This window comes from Mus caroli, chromosome 5, assembly GCF_900094665.2.
Source record: "Mus caroli chromosome 5, CAROLI_EIJ_v1.1, whole genome shotgun sequence".
NCBI classification, from domain to species: domain Eukaryota; kingdom Metazoa; phylum Chordata; class Mammalia; order Rodentia; family Muridae; genus Mus; species Mus caroli.
In genome coordinates, this window is record NC_034574.1 from 65,302,877 (window position 1) to 65,328,988 (window position 26,112).

General features: G+C 41.8%; 1 protein-coding gene across 3 annotated transcripts in view; it reads right to left on the reverse strand.

Annotated features, from left to right (window-relative positions):
- Corin (corin, serine peptidase) overlaps positions 1-26,112 on the reverse strand; it is a 201,519-nt gene that overhangs the window by 58,993 nt on the left and 116,414 nt on the right. For all 3 annotated transcript variants that reach the window (XM_029477597.1, XM_021163653.2, XM_029477598.1), the window contains one exon: positions 9,624-9,737. In XM_029477597.1, the coding sequence (XP_029333457.1) occupies positions 9,624-9,737 (114 nt within the window). The remainder of the gene's footprint in view (positions 1-9,623; positions 9,738-26,112) is intronic.

Genomic DNA, 26,112 nt, shown 5'->3' on the forward strand with positions numbered 1-26,112 from the left:
AAAACAAAACAACAAAAAACAGGAAGCTACAGATGTGTCATCAGAGCAGAGTAAATACACAGGAGTATCTAATTGAACAAAGGCTAGGCCGGAAGGGAAACCCTGATGCTGACCTGACCCTTGCCTACTGTCATAGGTAAGGACTTAGAGAAGCTCACCAGCTGGCAGAGTCACTGAGAACCTGGACCAAGCCCACTGAGTCCCAGGTCAAGTACTCTTGTCTCTCTCTAAAAGTCTTCATCTGACTTTTACTTTATGTTGCCTGAAAGATCTTTGACAATCAAAGATGAGGAAAAAGACCTTCTTGGGACACCATAGTAAGTAATGCCGTCTATGTTTACCTGAAATGGCTGGCTCTGGTGGAAGGTATGTAGCTCTTCTTTATAGACATCTCCTTTACAGGGAAAGTCTAGGCGGGTGTAAATGTAGTGGCGCCATAGCCATCTATCTGCATTGTAGGTTGACATTTCTTTCCACACAAATACCATTGCCTCTGTCAGTGGGTGTTCTATGCCACCATCCTCAAGAAAGCAAGCACGTTCCCAAGCTCATGGTGGTAAAATGAGACCCGGTGACATGAAAAACTTAGGAAGCTTCTATTTAATGTGGAAATAAAATGCATGGATGGAAAGAATTTTGTGAGCGAGAACTTCTGAAACAAAACTGTGACTAGAAAGACTGGCTGATTGGACTTCAATGATGTAGGGAAGTTGAATGTTGAAAGCTCAGAGCCAGACTATCTTAGACCATCGTCATCACCATTACTTGATATTTATTACCCTCTTCTTCATGTGACGTAGCATCTTGGTGACCAAAGGTAAATCTTCTGGAATGTTCAAATAGACTATGAGTTTCCACCAACCAAATGCTGTCAGTTATCACCTAAGACCTATAGCTGAAATTTCCCCATTTTTCTGTAACCCACCTGTCTGATGGTTCCACTGATGTATTTGAAGTCTCTTGACTTAAATTTTTTATTCTTTTGTTACTATAAAACTTCATTCAACTGCTGCCATTTTGGACCATAGTACTTCAGTAAAGCTGAATCTGTGTTTCTGGATGTTTGGCTACAGAACAAACCATCTCTTGTGCTACTTTGAGATGAAAGCTGATTCTTTTGTTGACAGATTATCAATATTATTAGGAACACAAGATTTACCCTTGGGTAGCCTAGACCTCTTACAGTAGTTCTGGCATCCAACTCTACAAGTCTCTAAATTGGAGTCTGAAACTGGAATAAAATAATAATAAGCAATGTTTTGGAGGACAGTTTAACAAAAATGAAATGTGAAAGATCCCAAGCCAATTCAAAGAGGAAAGGGCACTTGGGTCAAACCTAGCACTGGAATGTCAGATATCAATGTAGAAAGTATGAACTCTGACCACCAGCTCAAACCATATGTAAACAGTAACTCAGAATAAATCACGCACATAAATGAATGAGTAAATATTATAAAACTTCTAAAAGAAAGCATAAGGGGAAAGTCTTTGTGACTTGGGGTAGGCAAATAATGCTTAGATAAGACATCAAAAGTATAAGCTGTTCCAAAGTGTCATTGACAAAAATGGAAAGACAAGTGAAATTGTAGAAAAGTAGCTGTAACAACATACTTAGGTTTCACATCCAGCATGAATACACACACACACACACACACACACACACACACACACACACCATAACAGTGTAATCTAACAACTCAATTGAAGGTAGAAGACTTGAATCAAAAGGCTTTTGCATTTAAACAAGTGACTAAATACATTAAACAACATTCCTAGGTGTCAAAGAAGGGCAAATTGGGACCACCAAAGGATTCTCTTATACATCTAATGCCTACAACCAGGAAAGCAAAACGGAAATCCAAGTAATTGTAAAGGTTTTGTAAAATAGAAACTCACATACATTGTTGGCGATGTAAAAGGACTCTATTATTGAAAGAGTTGGGTACCTTCTCATGAACAAACTGCAACCTTTCATACAACTAATTCATGTTTTCTATTTTTAAGATTTTGTCCAAGAGCATTTAAGTGTGATTCATTCAAAGATTTGTATGTGAACACTCACAGAAGCCTTATTCATCACAGCCCAGAACTGGCAGAAATCCAAATGTTCACCAACAGATGAACAGGCAACAAAATAGAGTACATGATTACAATGAAACACTATCCCGAGATTAGAGACCAAAAGCCTGATGTATGTGACTACGTTGATTAGCCTCATAATGTTATGCTTAGTGAAAGAAAACAGAATCAACGTATTCATGCTATATGACCCATCTATGGAATTCCCAGAAGACAGAACATTTATAAAGACAGATTTCAGAGCAGAGGTTTCCAGCGTCTGCAGGGTTAAGAGTGGGGATCAACAGAAGATGGGTGGGAGGGAAGATTGGAACAGACTGGAGAACTTGATGCCTGACTTGTGAGGATGTTTGTACAGATATGTAAATTCACGAGATTCTAGTGGGTGAAATTTACAGTGTATACATCATACCTCAACCTCTGTGAAACATTTCGTCCCATGTTTAATAACTGGGTTTCAGACATGTATTATCCTTTTTTCTTACTAAATCTAAATTAAGTGTAAAAATAGGTTATTATGGGAAGGTTGTTTTCTCCCATTTAAAGTTAAAAATAAAAGAAGGAAATTAGGTTTCTTCAGGTTGTTGAGAAGGGCCGAGATTGATGACCAAGGATCTCAGAGGAGTGGATATAACAGATAGAACGGTAAAATTAGTATGCTCCAAGTAAAGGAACAAAAGCAAATAAAAGTGGAGAGAAATGGGCGTCGATGAAGACTAGCGATTCAGTGTGCAGGCCCCAAGTCCTCTGGTCTCTAGAATCCTGCACCTCATGTAGGGTGTGGGGAACACAAGCTAAGCGCAACAACAATAATTACTCTCCAAAGTCTTTGCCACCTGATTTCCAACCTCTCTCCAAGTTCCAGTGTTATAAAGTCCAAGAGGGAACTATAGACTATGATAACCATAAAGGAGACTAAAGAATAAGCATTGTGAAGTGGTATCAGATAGAAACATTGATCATTCCATAATACATTCATTATTGAGTTAGCACACATATTCAATAAGTATATGCCATTCCTATGTCGATTAAAAATGAGAGGTCTTTGCAGTTGATTGGTTAGAGAGTTCTTACGCATCTATTTCAAGAAACTTTTCTTCTGAGGAAACACCTTACCTTTTAGAATCACTTCATTTAAAGAATAATGTGGGCCCTGAAGATCCTCTGCAGCAATTTCAAGAAAAAAAAAAAAAGCACATTGCATATCTCCATTTCTCCCAGCCTGAATAATTTTCAAACAAGGACGGAATAATAAAGGAAAACACAAGGACTAGGAAGAGGCACCAATCTTCTAGGAACAGTCCTGTGCAACAGAAGGCATCCTCTATCCACAATACACTGCACTGCTGAGTGAGGTGCACGACAGATGAGCCCAGGGAGTTACGACCTTGCCTTTGACATCCACAGGGCACGTTAGGGAGTGGGCCCTGATATGTGCATAGTTCTTTGAAAACATTTAAAGGGCCTTTTCATTTTTCTTTTGTTTTAATCAATTGTTCTTAGGAAGTCTTGAATTAATTTGGAAGAACACGCACTAGCCAGGGAAATAGGCTTTTCAATTTAACAATCAAGTGTATGAATCCATGCATCCCCAAGAGAGAAGAGGGGAATATTGGAAATCATGAATAGAACTCTTTTCTAGCAGTGTGTTTTTGTTTTTCTGATGGTAGGAACATTAGGGAATCAAATACTCCTTTTAGAATCTGATTGACCTAAGAGCACACCGAAAATTTCCAATAGTTTCTGTGTCCTCTTTGAAACCCGTTCTGGATCTTTGGTAATCGATACTGAAGCACCTCACCAGATATACCTTTAAGATTAGCTTTCTGTTGGCTAAACTACTTCAGAAATGGAGAAAACATAGGCTAAAAAAAAAAATTAGAAAATTAAGATTCACATAGTTGCAAGTTCAGCTTCCATAGTCAGGACCTCCTGGTGAGAAGAAGGTCCTTTTCAGCACTTAGATACCAAATTAGCTGCACTTAGAAAACTGGCCTGTTACTTCCGTACTGCCCTGGGGATCAGTAAACACTCAAAACCCAAACCAGGCAGCCAGGAACCCACAGCAAACAGCAAAAATCACAGTGGCTCCTTTTATTTGAGTAAATGTTTATTTGTGCTGAAAGGAGATGCAGTCATCATAATTTGGGGCCAAGAAATTATAATTTTCAAAGGTGCTTGGTGCTATTTTCTTGCTTAGTTCAAGCATAATTTTTGCCTGGACTTAAGTTGGGTGTTTTTGTACCTCCAGCTTGTTTTTTTTTTTTTTTACAATAATAATTATTATTATTAACAGAGAACTTGATGGAAAAATGTTGCTTCTGAAGTTCTTTCGTGTAAATATTTACTTCAGGTTGGCATCTGATAAATACACTATAAGCCTTTGTCCCTCAAAATTATCATTAAATTAAAGCTGAACGCTAAGAAACAGAAAGCCTTTTTAGCAAGGACTGCCTTTGGTTTGCCCAGTGCCCAACTCCGTAAACACGAGCCGATTTGCCTTAATTCAAGAACCAAGCAGGAACACTTAGTTTTTAGTCATGGGATTTTGGAGAGTAAAGGTTACTTCACACAATCTTCTCACTGTGAGATGACTAGAGAGGTTAAAAGACTTACCACGGGCACTGCCTCGGCCCTTAACAGATCTGTAAGCAGAGGCTGGCTTTGGTGAATGCCTGGACTTTCTTCTCCTGCTGACTACATCTGGAGGAGGGTCCTCTCCTGCCAACCTTCTGACCCTTCAGATGGAGTAATTCACGGTTGCACGGCAATGGCTGTTTAGCAGCGACCTTGATTGAAAACCATTAGACGCTGGTAGCTTTCCCATCATGCTCTCAACTGTAGCAGTGACAGTATCTCCAGGTATTGCAAAATGTCACCTACAGGTTTGAGAGCCACTACCCTAGCACATAAACACAGGCTATAGGCCAGCCTAAATCCTTCTTTTCTCACTAGCCTCTCTCCATAACTATGTTCAAAATGACTCTAAGTTCAGAATTTATGTCACTGCATTTACATCATCTTGTTTGATTTTTAGGACACTTCTTGTATTATTCTTTTCAAATAACATATTGGAAATGTCATATTTAGTACCTTATTTAGTCATTAAGGTTTAATGGTAACTGGGAATGACTATAAATGCTCCCTTCTAGGCCTGGTGCAGCAACTGTAGCCTTGAAATCACATCAACTGCCTGCACTGGGCCTGTCAACATTCGGTCACGAATGAGGAAGGGGATCATCGGGTTCTCTGACAAAAGAGACTGGCAACTGGAAGGTTCTGGAAGAGTGGAAGTCATTGTCTACAGTTGTGTTCCCAATGGTGACCTAGCCAAACTCTGATGGATAGTGCTAAACCCACGGTTACACAGATGCCACCACTTCAACTCAGTGACATCACAAAACAAAGCGAAGAGTCAATCACGTGAAAGGAGGACTTGTGTGTCGGGGGATTGACAGGGACAGAAGATGAGAATAATTAGACTGAATTTTATACATGAAAGAAAATGTCAGAGGCAAGATAACTAATAAAAAAAGGAAAAAGAAGGTTTAATGTTTTCTGTGTTTGTGTGTTACACCCCTGATTAGACTAAAAAAATCTACACTGAAAGCAATCAAAATATAATGCATCTACTCACTGGGTTTCTACAAAACATATCTACTACTGGGTTCACAGATAGATGGAATGTGAGACTCTGCAATCATTTGGCTGAGTCAGCATTTCCCCAGAGTCTCTATACTACAGGAATTTTTGCAAGCATTTGAAGCTCTTTGGTTACTTGTCAAATGAGACACTTTTGTTAACCAGAGGGAGCATTTCTAGTATTTACATGCATCCTTATTTTAGGGGAAAAGATTTCTAGGAAGGCATGGTGGTGGAGGGCGCTCATTTCATTATCTCCTTGACCACCATGAGGGGAGCCACTGGGCTCCACTGAGCTCCTCCTGCTTGCTATTCTGCCTCACCTCGGGCCAAGAAAGACACCAGCAGCCAATCTTATGCCACCACCTCTGAGACAAAGAAACCAATACCCAAACAAAGTACAACACACACACACCCAACTCTCCATATAGAAACAAAATCCTTCCTACTTTTAAACCGTTTCTCAGGGGATTTGTCTCAGTCATGAACGACACAATGGAGGTGGCAGAGACTAAGGTAACTTTAGTGACAAGCACCATCATAGACATAAACCTCACTGTTCTTGGGGAGTTGCGCCATGCCTATATAGGTTTTATATCCAACAAGCCAATTCTATAGGTTTTATATCCAACAAGCCAATTCTATAGATTTTATATCCAACAAGTCATTTCTATAGGTCTTATATCCAACAAGTCAGTTCTGTAGGTTTTATATCCAAGAAGCCAATTCTATAGGTTTTATATCCAACAACTCAACTCTAGAGACAGTCTTGTTTCCACTTGGCTCATGAGGAAATGGAGGCAAAGAGAGGTAGAGTTGTATTCAAGTTTATAGAATCAGGAATGGTAAGGATAGCAATATAGGAAACTGGACAACCTGAGTTTAGCACATATAAGACTGATAGTCACATTGTGTGGCACTCCTTACAATTAGGTAACCACAGTCATCACAAACAAACAAACAAACGACAAAAACAAAAACAAGTTCACCCATTTCACCCAAAGTTCAGAGCAAATGGCTTCCAAAAGTATTTGGTTGATTGATTTCATGTGTCAGAAAGTATAAAGTCCCACATGGTGAAGGAGCCCCGCTCATCTGATCTTGGAAGCTGGCAGAATCAGGCCTGATTAGGTTTTGGATGGAAGAACTTTTTGAACCAAAGTATGTGAATTATTTTCTTTGGGATTTGTTTTTGTTTTTAGATTTGTTCCTCTTATTTTATGGATATGAGTGGTTTGTTTACATGTATGTCTGTGTACCACATGCATGTTTGGTGCCTTGGAAAATTTAGAAAAGGGCATGAAATCCCCTGGAACTGAAGTGATGGGTGGTTGTAAGCCATGTGCATGATGGGAATGAAATCTGGGTCCTCTCCAAGGACAGTGAGTGCTCTCTACTGCTAAGCCGTCTCCTCAGTGCTTTGGGGCTTTTAGCAATATCTACCTATAAACACCCATTGTGTGGCAGTATTAGCAGCCCCGGCTTTAACTGTTCTTGGAGATGGTTACCCAGTCAAAAGTACATTAGCATCAAAAGAGATGAGCTACCTTCTGGTCCAGGGTCTATGAATCAGAAGCACTTCTACCTAAACTCATCTCCAGGCCAAGGATATGAGTATCACATCAGGTAGAGGGGTTGCCTCCTGGGGATGCTAAGCAGTCAGAAGATGCTGAGGAAAGCCCTGGTTATATGCACAGCCTACCTTGAAGAGCAGAATGAAAAACAAATATCCAAAATTTCCTCATTTTTACAAAAACCTTTCTGTTGTGAAACTAAGATGGCTCCAAGAGGTTGGGAATAATTTTATTTAATAAATCCAAAAGAATAGCTGACATATAAGACCAAATTAGTTAGTAGAGAAGAACAGCCAGGGGTACTCACAGTGACACCGTGATGGTCAGTTTTCACCCAGGGCATGCTAGAGCAACCAGGACAAACATTCTCTTGTCACCTAATTCACCAAGTCTGAACTTGCGTGGATAAGGCCAACTCAGAAGCAGCACATACGACAGAAAACGTGTTAAATTTGGAACCTTTCACAAGTGACGGCAAATCCATCAATTTGATCCCTGGAAAACGTCTTCATTGCCCCAAGCCTTTGCTGCCTTTGAACAAAAGTAAGGGTTGCGCAGTTCCTCCAGAGTTGACAGTTCAATCAAATCCTGAAGGTAAACACTTCTGACGTAGCTGACGGACAATCTACCACAGGTAAGTCCTTTCCCCAGCTTCCATTGAATCTCGAACAATGCAAGAGACTCCACAAACCACCTAACTTGCTTTTTAAAAGAAAACAAGTCCAGTGTTTAAAAACCAAGAGGAAGGTTTAGCTTCCTGCCTTTTCTGGCCAGCGTGGTCTCGACCTGCTAGGATATAGGAGCTGAGTATTTTCTTCTGTTTCCCCTAGGAATGTTCAGCCAAGCTTCTCTCCATAGTACCTTGGGGCTATGGTAACACTGATTTGCACACAAGCCCTCCTTCAGACACACATGGTTCTCACGGCAGGGATAGTAAGAACAGGAGAGTAGAGGCCAGTCGCTAGAAGCTCATGTTGAAATGCTGCACACATCAAACGTTCAGGCTCAGGAGATGGCCTCTGATGGTCAGAAACAATAGCATGCCAAGTTTTATATGTTTCACTATGGGGCTTCATAGAGACAGTTGCTAAAGGGATGTATTTTCTCAATGCGCCAGATCATGTCATGTTAAGGTATGAATATAATGCCAGCTAAGATATCGTTATGCACCTTCCAGAATAGCAATAACTTCTCATTCAGTTGGTAACTAGGAAAATTGAACTCCTTCAGATTGTATCTTAAAGACTGTAGCTCGAAGCACTAACAGCGTTTACAATCAATGCTCAGCACCAGAGAACAAAATGACAGAGCCAGAGCCAGCTGCATAGGATTAAAGGCACTGTTGACACTGAATAATGCCCCAGTACTGGCCACAGCAGGAGATAACAAGAGATTTTACTGCATCCCCATCAGATGGACATATCCAGTTGAACCTTTCAGAATCCCCTCCGGTGGTCATTTTGAATAGTATTTTCGGCTAATGTCACAGTGACAGTCCTTAATGTAACCACATAGGCTAAAACGATGTTTTACCTGTAAATTTGCATGCATAGGCTTTCCTGAAGAGAAAATACTATATTGTAAAATAAAATAAAATCCTTACTAAAAATAATGGTTTTCAAAATATATGTAGCATAACTTAATTCCTACTACCTACTATGTAATAGACAGAATAAATAAATGTACAAATAAATAAGGGTGAGAGTTCACAGGAGAAAAAGGCTGAAGATATGTAGCATTGTACACTTGATTTAAACTGCAGCTTTTCTCAAACCTTTAATATATCAGCATGTGTTGAAACTCTCTAAGAAGTTGACACAAAGCTTTTCCTAACCATTCTTTTTCACTCAGCCATTTTTTAAAAATAGTTGGTAATATGAAACCACACTTTGATGAACAGCACTCTGATACTATGATATGCTACCTGCCCCAAATTCCAGCAAACGAGCATCCTAACCCTCCCCACAGGGAAAAGAGTTGGTGCCTGGTAAACAAAAGTCTCTCCACTAAGGCAGCAGTCTCAATCTCTCACCAAGGCTGGGTGAGTCTCCCAGGAAGGAAACCCAGCTCTACCCATGCTGACTGTGATCAATCATACATTGGTAAAGCAACTGGAGCACAGCGTCTCAGCTCCGGAGCAGGGTGCAAGCCCAACATGGTGACTCTGGGGGAGATAAACCTATTGACTTCACCCAGAATGCAAACCAATGGCCGTCTACTAATGGCCAGGCTGGCTGTCAGTATCAGACAGTGCAGTGGCATAGGTGTCTAGGCTCCTCAGTAGAATCCCTTCCCACCCAGCTAAGCCCCACAGGGCCTGTCACCTACTGCAATGCGCCTCGTCGCTCCAGTCATCACAGTCATTGTAGCCGTTACACTGCAGCTTCTTGGGGACGCAGAGCCCGCTGGTACACAGGAAGCTCTCGCCCCCTCCACAGAGCGCTGGAAAAGAAAGGGGAAGGGGTCAGAACATGTTTCTTTATTCTTTTAAACTTAGGAGAGGGAGAGAAAAAAATTAAAAATAATAAAAAGTTCCTTTGAGATTTGACAGATTTCCTTCCAGAACCCCTCGCTGTCATTTGTCACCATTTCCCCACTGGACTCTGGAATGCTTACGGTAGAATTATCTAGGAGGAACCCAAACAGTGCTGGCTGGAGACAGCCAGGTTACACTTTACCAGCAGGCTCCGCACAAGGGTTTGTGTGTTCAGAAACAATAGAGCACTCAGCCCTAACAAGTGCACAGTGTATGTGGAGAAAATACTCAATCGGAAGATGTTGTTCTAAGCGATTGCAAACAACGTGAAAGTGGAGTACTACTGACTGAACAAGGAGTTCCCTCTCTAAATGCCACTGTGTGCTGCCCAGAGAGAGTTCTCATAAAAACAGTCAGACAACAGATGAGCTCTGGAATACGGGAGCAGAGACCCCGTGCCCTGCACTTGAAATATATTTGCTTGCCTTAACAAAAGGTTAAAGTGTAAGGCAGTGTTTGGGCATCGGAAAGGTGACACCTTACTTATTAACTAATGATATTTTCTATTACTTTTGTCACTGACAATGAACAGTTACATTTGACTGCTTTTTGCTATTATCATGATATTCCCTTTTTTCTTCTTCCTTAAATTTCAACAACTATTTGACTACTTGAAAATTACAATATGTAACAAATTTCAGATTAGAAAGTCAGAAAGGTCACTAATAAAAAGGAAACCTCAACGAAGCACATACAAATAAAGTTCTATGTGTGCTTATGTGCACCAGGTATTTTTTTAAACTATAGAACCTTTGACTCAAAAATCTGGTTTCTTGGACTTGGTGCGAAGGAAATTAATATTAATACAGAAAAGTTTTACTTTAAGGCTATTCATACCACCCTTGCTTATGATGAGGAAACCATAAGGTAGCAATTACATAAAACACAGGGACTGCCTAAATCAATTTGGTAACTCCACAGTAGAGAATACTGTTAGTGTCACTGAAAATGTACACCACAGAAAATAACTCAACATCCTGCGGACAAGTTCAAGATACTTCAACTGAAAAAGGCACTGGCTGGTGTTAAATAGCGTATTATAACTTGTCATCCATCAAGGCCAACTACTGTAGTTATACCTACTAGAAAGGCTCAGGACAATTTTTATTTTGTTTCATTCTGAATTTTACAAATATAGTGATCAAGTGTATTTCTCTAGTCAGAGAAAAATGCTAATTTTTTTGGAAGGGATGGTACAGTTTTAGAATAGGAGAAAATAAAATCGTCAAAGCTAGTGTGCATCCCAGTCACAGGGATGGTTGCCCGATTACGGTCTCCTGAAGTACACATTCCTTGATCATGTGACCCTTGTACCCTTAATAATGGGAACTGAGAACTGGATAACTCTTTGATGTAAAAATGGAAATGAAGAGTAGAACAAAGCAAGAACTGCAGGTAGGGAATCCCATCTGTCACCATTCCCAGATGTTCCATGGCTGGCACTTAGAAGGTTCTAGATTCATATTTGATGGGAAAAGTCGCACAAATCTCCAACAGGGCCACACATTATCACAAAGCCAAAAGGAAATAAGTATTGCTAGATCCAGGATCTTTTCCCCCAAAGCACTCATGAAAATCAGTGTCTTGATTTGCTGGAAACAAAGTCCTAGGTGATCAGATAATCTCACAATATCAATAATAAAAATATAGTTTTCATTGCATCTTATCGTTTCAGAATCAATCTAATTAATTACATAGTGAATCTCAGCTGCCAAAGTACTCAATAAGTCTGAGGTGTGCAGTGAAGGAGAACTGAACACATGCGTGAATGTATGTACTAAATATAACTACAAGAACAGACTCCTAATGGGCACACAGCAAAGCAGATGTAAAATGAAGCCATGCCCTAGGGCTTTACCAGCTGATCTATGTCAAGGGGTGTCGATCCTACTGTGAGACTGGTGGCCTACTGTACAAACCATGGAGGGCAAAAGTCCATGTGTGCCTTTCCGTGGCTGCCTCAGGGAGCACTGCATCCATGGCTCTGGTGAGTCCTCAGGAAACGGAGCTGAAAGCCCGGCATGAACTAGTTCCTGACTTCCGTATCTCAAAACCTCACGTAAACATGACATTAGTGAAGCCATTGCTGGATGTGGCCATCTCAAATCTAGGTCAAATTTAAACCCTAGCCTGCTGGTGCTGGCGCGTTACTGACCTCTCTTGTCGTGGCTGATTCAGTGGAAGGTGACTTCTTGGTGGCGTAACATTTGAAGGGGGCGGGCCGGTCTAAGAAAGTTTTAAGTCATTGCAAACAGTGTTTTTCTTCTTGCTTTGAAAGTGTGTGCTTTCAAAGTTTCAAGAAGACAAATAGTGCCCATTTTCTCTCATTTGTTGTTTATACAATTTATATTAATACGTAAAGTAATGTATGCATATCTGATATTAAAGTAAAGGCAGATTTGTCTAGAAAGCAACGGTGAGAAAGGGGATGGGGAGGGTGGAGAAGGTGGAAGGAGGAAGCCGCAAGGACTAGGCACCAAGTACATTGTATACCTGCATAAGCATGCCCTTATGGAATACAGCATTGTGTGCAATGAACACACAGAGAAAAAGAGAAACCGAGAAAGTTCAAAGTCTTGTCATCAGTATCACTTTTAAAAAATTAGAGTAGAAAGAATCTTTCCTGTTTGAATCATGTATGTAGAATTTGCCATTTCCTTGCATAAGCTTTTCAATTTCAAAAAAGAAAAGGTATAAACATCAACTTTGAATTCCTAATATTCAAGGCAGACATTCTTGTTCCGACATCCTTGGAGGAAATGGTAATTTACAGATAGACGAACCAGAGCACCAAGAAGTTAAGACAGCAGTGGCCCAAAGCTATAATGCTGGTAAGAGGTTTAAACAAGTCAGCCTAGGATCCTGAGGTACAGACTGCAGCCCAGTCCTCCACACCCCACCCATTCTGCTGTTCTGCTAGCAACCTTAATGCTGTTAGCTGAGTCTGATTCCAGGGTACTGGGTCTGAGCCAAAGTTCAAACTGTCTTTCTTTCTCCCTGTAAACAAAAGACAGATGTCTGTTCTCCAGGTGAATCGGATCCAGATGAAGTGACATTCCACATCAACACTGGCTTTTTGGAAGACATCCTAAGAGAGCACTTAGCAAGTTTCTGCAGAGGTTTTGCCGTAAATTTCACTGTCTTCTACCAATTGTCTTTTCACCGCCTTTGAATTATCACTCAGATGATAAAGAGAGATCCTGAAAGGCATGCTGTACCATCTTGACACTGCATACCGCTTTGTCTGCAATTCTATAAGGAATGTGCTGAACTTAAATTAAAATCAATAGCTGATCAATAGAAGAGTAGTCATTAATTATTTGAGATGAGATTTACAGAGAACCTCCCTAGCATAGTCCCTATGGCTAACTCAGTAAGAAAACAAAGCCACCCACCCCTTTATGCATGCAACTGGTCATCATCTGATTGAAGGTGTCTCAACACCATCTCTGAATTCTCTTTACTCTTGAGACAATGCACACTTCTTCGGGAACAGCAGTGTTCAGTCATGTCCCATGAGATGCAACTTTCCACATCCAGGTAGGGTGGGGTTGATCGTAAACCACCTGGGCTTCAGACTGCCAAGGCCTTGGGAGACTGTGTACTCATGAGGACAGTTGGCCTTTCTCAATATTCTAGTCTCTGATGAGTTTCTGAAATAGCACTTTGCAAACCGAAACTCATTGGCAACTTCAACTGCTTCCAGCCTTCCTTGCTTCTCTCTGTGTTTCAGGGAAACACTGATGAGCCCCCATTCGGTTGCTGGGAGTTGAACTCGGGACCTCTGGAAGAGCAGTCAAGCACTCCTAACCACTGAGCCATCTCTCCATCCTATCAGAGCAGCATTTATATTGGCAAATGCGCTCTTGCTCCAGTGATCAACTTCTAGAGTCTTGGAAATTCCTAACCAGCTACTGATTGTGAGGAAGCCCCATCAACCCTTCTTTTGAGCTTGCTCACAGCCCAAAGCTTAGCTTCAATTCCACCTCTAGAGAGAAAGCTAACCTGCAACAGCACATTCCAATTGGGGCTGAGCAGAGTAAGAGAACCTGTAAGGAATGCATTCAATACCCAGCTTGAAACCCTTGGTGCAAATCTCCCTGGCTTTTTCCTTCCAGAGGTTACGTAAAGTGCTGTATCTTTACGAGTAAAAGACAGACCTCAGCTTTGGGATGAACAATCAGGGAAGAGAAAGTCCAAGGGTCTAATCTAATTACCAAACTTGGGCTGTGCCCTAACTTCTATAGAGGATAAGTCATAATACCTGAGTCTTTCATTCATTAAATGTTAAAAAGTTATGGGTAGAGGTTGGAGGCAGGAGGCCCTGAGTATGGAGAGAGTGAGACTCTCTGAGAGGACACTGCCAGAGAAGAGAGATGCTGCACAGCTGAGTGGTGCCTGTCTTTTGGATAGAGATTAGCCCCGGATCAGCAATGCAGAGGCCAGTTAGAGACCTTATGAGAATTTCAATAAATTACTGGGGCTAAACCCAGACTGGGGTGTGCCTGTGGGAGAGGGGGCAGGTGGTGAGCAACTAAGAAAGAAAGGACAACTTTGCTGCAGAAGAAAGCAATTAAATGTTATAGTAAATGAGCACAAAAACAATGTTTAAAATTATGTATTTTAGTGCATTTGAATTATTGTGTTCTGTAGGAGAAGCAGAAAAGACACCAAGTATTGCCCATGGGCCAACTAAATGACCATTCACCAAGATAAAGAGAGAGACAAAGAACATATACATATATAATCTAACCAAGTAGACTGCATCTTTCTATCCCTCTAATCCACCACAAAAATGAGGATTCCTCAGGTAGAACTATGTACTAAGCTAAGAAATCCTTTTTTTATTGGGTATTTATTTCATTTACATTTCCAATGCTATCCCCAAAGCCCCCCATACCCTCCCCCACCCACTCCCATACCTACCCACTCCCACTTCTTGGCCCTGGCGTTCCCTTGTACTGAGGCAGATAAAGTTTGCACGACCAATGGGCCTCTCTTTCCACTGATGGCCGACTAGGCCATCTTCTAATACATATGCAGCTAGAGACACAAGCTCCGGGGGGTACTGGTAAGTTCATATTGTTGTTCCACCTATAGGATTGCAGATCCCTTTAGCTTCTTGGGTACTTTCTCTAGCTCTTCCATTGGGGGCCCTGTGATCCATCCACTAGCTGACTGTGAGTATCCACTTCTGTGTTTGCTAGGCCCCAGCATAGTCTCACAAGAGACAGCTTCTTATTTTCATTTTGAACATCTCTTTTTTTTTTATTTTTGTATTAAAATTTTTGTTCTCTGGGGGCAGGGGTGGTGGTGGTTTGAGACTGGGTCTCAGTATAGATTCCATGCTGACTGGGAGTTCTTGATCTCACCTCCTGTGCCTGGATGCACTTGGGTTTATGTGTAGCCAAGGCTCAAACAAGGCATCTTTTAACACAGTGCTCTGTGCCTATGGCTTCCAAGAGTGCTGATGCCCAGACGCATCAGGGGACAGTCAGCAGAAAGTCAAGCGAACCCAGACAGCGACAGAGACCATGGTTTGTTACAACTCACACAATTTACACCTCAAAGTTGTTCTGCATGTTTGTTCATTGACTCTGGCTCCTTCCTACCACGTGACTTTCTTAAGGGAAGGCAGCTGGCCAGTTCTCTTACCGCCGTGTCCTGAGTCTAGGATGAAACTGCCACGTGATAGGAAGAAATCAGATTATTTATAAAGTAATAAATAAAGCCTGGGAACATGGGGTGCTGAGAGAGTCAAGCTAAATGACAAAGGTTCTAGTTCCTCAGCCCTCCATATTCGAGGGTAATGAATATCTTATGATGTTCTTTTCACTGATGGATGAATAAATGGACAAAATACTAAAATGCCTCTATGTGCCAGTGGGATATTAGTCAAACCTGCAGACAAGGCCTGTTCTCGGTACAATTTGCTCTAATAACAGGACAAGGAAAGAATCTTTCCGAGTCTGGCCTGTGATGGTGGGCCCACTTCTCCATCCCCACACTTCTACCCACATTACCTATTCTTTGGGTTAGAGTGCTGTATTTCTGAAAATGTCTATGATATGCAGGAAAGGGACCCTGGGCCCATGTCACAGAGCACACTGAGTGTCAGAACTGTCTGCTTACACAGGAAAGGATAAATCTTCTCCTAGAAGAGCTTTTGTTGCCAAAACAGCACTTTAAACTCCTCCTTTAAGATTAGAAGTGCCCAAGAGGGAATGGGTGGGTGGGTTGGTGAGCAGGGGAGGAGAGGATGGGATAGAGGGTTTTCGGTTTTCGAGCGGGAAACCAGGAAAGGGGATAACATTTGAAATGTAAACAAAAAATATCTTTAATAAAAAATAAAAAGTTTTAAAAAGATTATAAGTGTTCAATTCAAACTTTAGTAGAACACAGTTAATTTTCTTGGTTATTAATAGTTGCAATTTCTGTTATAGACCCTCATTTTTTAATTATAATTAGTATTCATTATACTTGAACTTAAAAAGACATTAGTAATTGATGTGGAAGAGGATTTGGGAAAGGATCAGACCTTTCCTCTTACTTTTCTTATCACTTCCTCTCTCCCAGGAGCAAGAAGGATACTGATGGATCCCTGGAACTGTGAAGGGCTCAGAATGACGCGAGGATGCAGCGGGCGTGGGTTTAACCCTGGCACACACACGGATATAAGAAATGCCATATCAAGGCCAACAAGAAGGCTTGGGAGGGAAAGGCACTGCTGCCAAGCCTGACAAATGAGTTTGCTCCATGGAACCCTCATGGTAGAACAAGAAAACAGATCTCTGATCTCCTCTACAGCTGCATTAACATGCCCCCTAAACTACATACATATCAAAGTAACAATTTAAATAAGGAAACCCATGTCGATTTCTTCATCAAAATCACATTGCTTCATGTTTCAATCCAAATGATGATGAGAAATATCCAGACACAGTCTATAAGGCCTCTCCTGCAACACAGGACAGGGCCGTGGTGTGAGGATCTGCGGGGCTCACCCGGTACATAAGGAACTAAAGAAAGACCCGGAGTTTTCAGTCCCTCTAAGAATTGTTGATGGGCTTGTGTTTGCTGAGCTCTCAAGACTGTGTCAGGCAAATCCCCAACTGTGTTTCTAGCAATAGTCTCCAGTGGCCTGTTTCTAGGTATCCCACACAGCCATCCCCTCCTGAGATCCTGCTTCTCCGCCTCTCCCCGCCCCGCCCTGCGTCCCCCAAGCAAAGGTGGAACATGCCGAAGCACAGGGAGCATCTACCACGTGCTTCTGACTCCCTGGACCCCTAGGGCCACTGAGAACATTTCTCTCCACACCATCCATGCTGAGTGACCCCACGTGCTCTCCACATCTCTTTCTCACCTCTCAGATGCATCTTCCCTTCCGAAGGATGCAGAGGTGAGAACTCATCGTTTTAGTGCTCAGTAAATGGTTGCGCGCATAGTTGCGCGGTTTAGCTTTTATTCTTCTTAAAAGAGCAAAAATTCCCAATTAGGAAACTTCATTGTCCAAAGGTAACACAATGACTGGTGATCTTTTATAGATTCATTTAGATGCTCCTGATATTCTAAAATGAGAGGCGTCACGGTGGCTTCCTTTATGTTCCATGGTATCCCCACATTGCACACACTAGAGGAAAACAAGCCACGGCTCTTTAATTTAATACCCCTTGGCGCTTTTTATACATCTTCTATTTAGTAAGAAACCATCTCAGTTAAACAATTGTTCAAAGGAAATCCAAAACAGCTCCCCAAATTAAATGTCTTCACGCCCGAGTTACTCTTGGACTTAAACAACCCCGCCTCTACCCAACGCCCCCACTCTGAATAGAGCTATGCTTTGGGTCTATGGGGACTTTTACCATATGGCCCTCAGCTTTCATTCCTGAAACTAAGACCTAAAGCATAGGTATTGCCTGTCTGACAGCATGATGGAAGGCCTATCATTCTGTAGAGAAGTTAGTCATCACAAAGTTATCTAAAAGTGGCCTCGAGGTATCAAAATCTGCATGTGTAACTGGGAAAGAGAATGTAAGTGGAATTCCAAAAGCAGCCACCGCCGACCACTCAGTATCTCTAGAAACCTCCTGGCGTAAAACAGACGCAGTCTCGTCTAGTAGAGCTTTCAATATGATTAGATAGAGGAGAAGATAAAGAAAACATAGAGTGGAAATCTGAAAGTGAAGCTGGATGACCAGAGACAACTGAAATAGAAGCCAGGCAGAAGTACGAGGATGCGTCTCACAAAGAATCTCTGTTCAACTCAGTACTTAAGAGAAGAAAGAACAAAGAGAACGGAATGAGGGGCAGAAGAAAAAGAGGGAGGGCAGAAAAGATCAAGGAATCTTCAAAACCAGGATTATATAATAAAAATGTCGCTCTAGTATACACCTCAAACTTTAATCCTCAAACAGGGCTCTGAACAACGTGTCTTCAGAACTCGTCAGCGAACAGAAGGTGTGCAATGATTGTTGGCTTTTTTTTTTCCCTGCAAAGAACTGCAGTAACTTAAACTTTTGGCAAAACAGAGCAATTCAAGATTGTCTGTTTATAGTCTATCCACTCAATAAGCCGGGCAGGTATTTACAAGTTCAAAGATAATCACTTATTTAGAGTTTTTGAGAGATGTAAAAACCTTTATCCAATCACCTTCTGAATTTGCTTTAGAAAATAAATACTTAACTCCTAAAATATAAAAACAAAAAATTCCAGACCATTGACACAGTTTTGAGATTTTTTTTTTCCTCCAAACATAAGGCCACCTTCAGTGACTACCTTTGGCCAAGTCCAGACAAACAGAGCACAGTTCTGAACAAACCCAATGAATTCAGAGAAATATGTTGGATAGAGGAAGCATGCATGATGTGGGAAGAACATGCCTACCTCATGAGTGTGGATGGGAGCAGCCTGAGAACCTAACCAGTACAGCTGTTGTACAAAGAGGCACCCTTCTCTCCTTCTTCCCCATATGCCTGCTGCCTACTTTCCATGTGAGCTGAAGAACATGACCCTCACCAAGAGCATGTTTTTGGACTTCCAAGCTTCTGGAACGAAAAGCCAAAATAAACTTCTTGAAAGGAGCCAGTCTTTGGAATTTTGTCATAGCAATACAAGGCAGACTGGGCTGATACCTGATAGCATTTGAATGGGTGGGTCATAGAAATCAGTCAGATTTCATTTTATGCATCAAGAGACTAGATTTCATTTTCACCATAACCAAGCTGAAATTTTAATTACCATTCCCTTTAAACTGAATTTTAAATAATTATTCCCTTTTACTTCTTTTTATGTACTGACACTAAAATGAATTGCTTGTGATTCTATAGTATTATGTTGCCCAATACACAGTAATAGCATTTATACCACTTTTGTGAAAAGAACTTAGAAAACTATCTTTCAAAGACAGATGGCATGTCTGTGGATTCACTATGGATCCTGTGAACATTCGATTACACTTCTTTCCTGTCACTTCCTGGTGTTGCTGTGATGTGGACTATTCCAGAGTGGTCTCGCCCTTCAAATGGTCAGGGCGCTGGGACCTCATTCACCTTCCAGATGTGACAGCCAGTGGCTGCAAGCCAATTTCTGCAGCTCTGTGTCAGAGTTCAGCCTGGGGTCTTCTGCTATCCTCATTCCTGTAACTACACACACACACACACACACACACACACACACACACACACACACACCTCATTCCACGCAGGAGCTGTAGTGACAGCATATAGTAGTGACTGAGTGAAGGCACAGTTGGGAAAACCTGGCTATTTCTAGTAGTTTGACTGTTCCCAGGCAAGCTACTTCTCAAACAGTCAAGAACTTCACTCCTGAACACTCCCATATCCAAAAGGATAAAAAGCTGATTAAAAGAAATAGTTCCAAAAACTCATCTAATATCCAGACCAAAAATGAACTACTTACAATGCTTTTGGTATATCAAAACAGTGATATTAGAGAAAAAAAACATAGTTGTGGATTTAAATTAAAGTTAAATATTTTAATTTAATTTAATTTCTGTATTGCCTTTAGAAAACTACTTCACACTTTTGAGGTTTTTCCTCTTTTCTTCTTTCTCTCTCTCTCTTTCTTTCTCTCTTTCTTTCTTTCTCTCTCTTCTTCTTTCTTCTCCTCCTCCTCCTCCTCCTCCTCCTCCTCCTCCTCCTCCTCCTTCTTCTTCTTCTTCTTCTTCTTCTTCTTCTTCTTCTTCTTCTTCTTCTTCTTCTTCTTCTCTTCCTCATCCTTCCTTTTTTAGCTGAACTGTACTTATCTAAGTTTGTCTTTGAATATTGTGATCTCTAATGGTAGCAATGGTGCCTGCTACTGAACTGGGCAAAGTTCAGCATGCTCTGATAATGAAGACCAGAAATGTGTGATTCTCTTCTGAAAAGAGCCAGGCATGTTGGAGGCTTAACCGATTAACCTGTAAGCAAGCAGAACTCTCATCCTCAAACTCATGGATACATCACTACCTACCAGGATGAGGAAGGTGAGGGCAACTGAGTCCTTTGAAATAGCCAAGCTACAACAGTTGGAAAGATGGGGGTCTCTGAAAAGTTGAACCATCACGACAGCATCTATGGAAGATTTACTACTGATTTCTTGGCTTATAAACAGGGGAAAATGGATTGGTGCTATCAAATCAATAGTCCTGTGAACTCATTTACATATGGGAGGAAGAGGGAGGGGCCTGCATTCTTCTTCCCAGTTTCCTTGGTGCTTCTGCTGTTGCAAGGCTGTGACAGGGCAGCAGAGAACTTGCATTTAGTAGTCACCGTTGCCAATTCACAGATATTGGGAGGCTAAGTACTCAGCATGCAAGCACATAGGGGAAGGAGAAGTCTGCTCTTACCACATCTTCACAGAACTCATATGTTCTTTTGTAGCAGTAAAGAGAAATTATATCTGGTCCAGTCGGCTGTGGACAGTATGTACTGATCTAATGAGGAATAAGACAAGCAGAGGGAACAGAGGGGGAAGGTTTAGGAGAGGCAAAGGTTTTAAGAGAGACACATGGGATTAAAAGTCGCCGGCCATGAGAATGGCCACTGGGCCTAGAGGAGATCATTGACTTGATCTCTGAAAGGAGGATAGATGCTCAACAGTCTGAGGCTGCCTCTCTCGGTGCTGATGCTGCCATTTTGTAAGTAATCTCTGAAAACACTGCCCATCCCAAGTAAAGCTCTTAGTCCTGACACGTTTAGGACAAGGGCATTAGTCAAGGTCAGGTGGTTTGTGGGTAATGGGGACAACAATGGGAATCACTTTGTTTAGAAGGGGTACTTTGCCCACTTTCCGAAAGGAATGATACAGTTTCTAGGACATCTTACAAGACAGGAACCAGACCGTCAGTCTCCTGAAGGGGTCACCCAGGGAAGAAGTTGGCTGAGACTCTCATCATGACAGAAAGGATGTGGAAACGGTGAGGTCCCACAGGGATATGGCTTTTCCAGAGGGTGGTTACAGCTGGATTTGTAGCTGTGAGTGTGTCTGAAATCCCAAAACTCTGCTCTGGGCAGTTCTGACGTGAGAGGGGCACCCGCTCAACTCATGCCTATGTGAACATGTCTTCTGCACATTTTCTGTGTACTTTCCCTTACTGATCTATCAGGGCCTTTCATGTCGCATGTTTCACTCCTGTTGATCATCTGTTTACCTTTTAAATTTATCATTTAGCTATAAAAAGTAAAACTTTAACTATAGAAAAGTAAAATATGTCTCCTTTATGAGTTATGTCTCCATAGATCACACCACCGAGGGCAGTGACTTTCATCTGTACTGTTCCTGGCTGTAACTTCAGGGGCTGTAGCTATGGGGTGAGAGCTGGATGCACCTCATGAGCTAAATAAACTTGGCATCCAACTCAGAGCCTGTTAGAGCAAATAGAAAATACCATGGCCAAACTCGGGGCTCTATTCTGGCCAAAGTACACCAAAAATAGTTCTCAGAGATAAAGAGATCAGGACACATTTCCTAACTGTCAAAAATGAGTTTGACAAGGCCATGGAAGAAACCCACAGAATGACTGGCTAATTAATTTTTGTTAGAGTAGTTGATTTTCCCATACCGCTAGCACAGCCCAATGGAATGGAATTCAGGACCTCTGATGCATATACTTTCCAGATTTAGGTTTCAACAAGATGTCAAAGGTTAGTTAGAGCCCCTCATAGCTCATGAACCACCAGAGGACGAGCACATCGTAAGCCACAGAGGACACGCCCAGAAGGTACCCCAGAGTGTGATGGAATTCAAAAATAATTGCATTGTAGTTTCAGGGTTTATTTTAAACAAAATTGCACTTCTTTGAAGGGTCACTTTGCATTTTATATAACAAAGCAGAAATCTGAGTTATGGAGACCCCATGACTGTGGAATGCTAATTTATTTTTTTTGTGCTTGTATTTCAGAGTTGATGTTTCTGATAATAAGAAATCACTTCAGGAACCATGGTTTTTTTTTCAGCTAATTTTGTTTCAAGTGGATATATATATATATATATATATATATATATATATGTATGTATATATATCCATACACACACACAGGCATACATACACATACACACACACACACACATATATATATACACATATACACACACACATATATATATATACACACATATCCATTGTAACTCATGTATAATGTGATTTTGTGGACTAGAAATGGCATTTTCAGCAGGGCCTCTCATTAACAGGTCATCTCATTACTGAACCCTGTTATACATTCTCACCATGTTTTCCAGATAGAAATAAAACTCTTTACAGTCATAGGAAAGTCCTGGAATTCGTGCTACATAAGTTCAAGACTGCTTTACTCTGAGAACTTTAAAGGAAACTGCCAATTTCTCCCAGCAACTATACTCCAATAGGAAAATTTGACAAGCCTAAACCATTTACAAGCAGGCAGAACAGGAGGCCAAATGCCTTGTAAAACTTGGCTTGATTCAGAGGACTCCTGGGAGGTCTCCTGTCTAAAACATTTCCCAGCTGAAATTTCTCACGTTCGATTCTACTCATTTCAAAGAAGCCCAAGGTCCTCAATTAAAAGGTGATTTCTGAGGACTCTGCCTTCAGTTATCAACCATGGTTTCTAAGGACTTTGCAAATGACATAGCCTTGAACATAGCAAAAACTGTCTTGGGAACCAGCAACAGGTTATACATATGGTTGGCTGTGTTCATGGGTTTCATGTCTTTGAATTTGCCTAGCAATAGAAAAAAAAAGCAGGTAGGTCTGTAATCACTGCCTCAGTATGGGAGACTCAGTCAGACATACAGGCAGATAGATACACACACATACACACACAGGCATACACAGCACATGTAATTTCTTATCATTTCTCATTGAACGATCTGTTAGAACAATGATTTATGTAACATTTATACTGTGCTAGCTCTTACACATAGCCTAGAAATGATTTAAAGCACATGGTAAGACTGTACATAGGGTACATGAAAATATTACAGTCTCTTTATTTCAGCCATGAGCATCGGAGGACTTAGCTATAAGGGCAGGGCCCCAAACCAGTCACTTACAGATACCAGTGTGTGTGTGTGGGTCCACTGTATATTTCTCTTTGTATTTATTTTTTAAATGACATTAGAAAATTAGTACAAGAAAGTAAGAAAACGTGACATCTAAGAAATGGGGACAAGGCATGAACCTAATTGGTTGAAAGCCCTAGATAACTGTGTTGGCAAGTTTTATGTCAACTTGACACAAGCTGGAGTTATCACAGAGAAAGGAGCCTCCCTTGAGGAAATGCCTCCATGAGATCCAGCTGTAAGGCATTCTCTCAACTGGTGATCAAGATGGGACAGCCCAGCCCATTGTGGCTGGTGGCATCCCTGGGCTGATAATCCTTGGTTCTAAAAGAAAGCCGGCTGAGCAGACCTTGATAAGTAAGCCAGTAAGCTGCATCCCTCCACAGTCTCTGTGACAGCTCCTGCCTCCAGGTTCCTGTCCTGCTTGAATTCCTTTCCTGATGATGAAGACTGATGTGGAAGTCAAATAAAGCTTCCACCCCCAAACTGGCCACGGTGCTTCACTAACCCTAACCAGGACAATAACTACTAGGTCAATAGAGGCCAGAGAAGGAAAGTCAGGAAACCACAGAGGCACAAGAGCATTCGGAGTGGAGGGACATCCTTTGTCACACAAAGCCTTTCACGCACATGGAGGCATGCAGGAATTGTTTTCTGTTTCATTATTTTTTAATTACATGTATATGTGAGAAGGGACGCAGTACATGTGAGCACAATTCCCTCTGGTCCAGAAGAGAATGTCGTACATATCCCCTGGAGCTGAAGTTACAGGCCCTTGAGAGCGAGCTGACATAGGGGCTAGGAACCAAACTCAGGCCCTTTGCAGGAGCAGTCCGTGCTCCAAGAGCTGAGCCATCTCTCGGGACTCCCATTCATGATTTTTTAAATAATCTAATGCTTATCTAGAACTTTCTAGGTACAGAGTATATCTTAAAGGCTTTACCTTAATTTTTTATTTTTTTTAATTTCCAGAATACAGACAGCTCTGACTTGAAAATCTCATTTATCAAAGAAGAAACGGAGGCACTGAAAAGTGACTAACCTTCCCCATAAAGGGCTAATAGGATACACAGGGTATCCAAGCAGTAAGACCCCAGAGCCCTGGCTGTTACTGCAAACCTTCAAAGGCCTGTATAAATTCCTACTGCTGCCAAATCTATCACAAGTTAGGTGATGGCAACAGAATGTGTCTCTAACAATTTGGAAAATCAGAAGTAAGACCAGGGTCTCTCTGGGTGCGGGGTAGGGCGTGTCCCGACAGGCAGCTCTCGTTCCTTCTCACTTGTCTCCTTTTGTCCCCGGTGAAGCTGACAACACGCAGGTCTTTGACCTGGATCTGGCCTCACTTCTTTCAGTGACTCTTGTGTCTTCCTCTATACTCCTCAGAATCCTGTCATTATCCAGAGGCAGCCTAGGTAACCCAGGAGAATACCATTTCTCTGTCTACCTCCAGCTCGGCATCCCTAGGACCAAGGTAACTAACAGATCCCGGGATTAGCAAAGATACATCTTTAGGGCACCGGGTACCATTCTGCCTACCAAGATACACGGCAATTTCACCCTGTTTTATATGTTTCTTTTACAGGCAAAGACCCACCTGTCCGTGACTGACTCAGACAAGTGGTCCAAGCTGATGTGCCCTCCATCCTTCTCCCTGTGGCCAGTGTCAGAGATGCTTTCTTGTCATAGTCCTTGGTTTCAATCTGAGTAAACTCTATTCTGTTTGTGTGTGTGTGTGTGAGAGAGAGAGAGAGAGAGAGACAGACAGACAGACAGACAGACAGAGACAGAGACAGACAAAGAGAGACAGACAGACAGAGACAGACAGACAGAGGCAGAGACAGAGACAGAGGGGAGAGACAGAGAGAGACAGAGATAGAGAGAGACAGAGAGACAGTCAGAGACAGACAGACAGACAGACAGAAAGAGAGAGAGAAAGAGAGAGAGGGAGATCAAGGTCTGACAGATGGTCTTGATTTGCAGCCCAGGCTGGACCTGAAACTCGGTAGTTTCATCTAGTCTTGAATTCATGATCCTTCTGCCTTAGCTTCCTGCATACTGAGTCTCTAGACTACAGATGTGTGCCTGCAAGGTCACTAGCTTCTTAGCCATTCAAGATAACTAGGGGTAGAATTGCTCAGTTCCTGCCTTATAATGGTGTTCAAAAGACTCAAAACTGATCCTTTGAATCCGATCGGGTCTTGGAGAAGCCAGACGATGTGTGTGCTTTTGTGCCTTTGTTCCTTTCAGTTTCACATGAGTTTGGCTTTTCTGCTAAATTGACACTGACATTGAAAACAGGAGAGTACAGCACCCAAGGAGGAGCCTCATCCTCCAAGGAGGAGCCTCATCCTTCTCTTCCTTTCTTACTGACAACCCCAAACCACTTCAAAAGGTCATACAGGTAAGGGAGAAAGAGAAAGTATAGGATCTATCTCATGTGCACCAGACACAGAAAAGGCAGCAAAGAAAGTAGACATAGATGGACAATGGATACAAGACTGAATGGGACAGCACAGAATCCGGTATTTTCCAGCATGCCCAGGGCCCCTGGTTCAGCCAGCAACACTGTAAGGAGTGGGTGTGTTAAGTAGGCACTAGAGGCTGAGTCCATAGATGAGCCCATTCTATGTCCAGCTACAAAACTGAGAGGCTCTGATGGAATATGAAGAGTTACTTATAAGAGCTTTTTTTAAAAGTCGCTTTAAACCGGCCTGAGTAGGACCACAGGCCTCTTCCGGC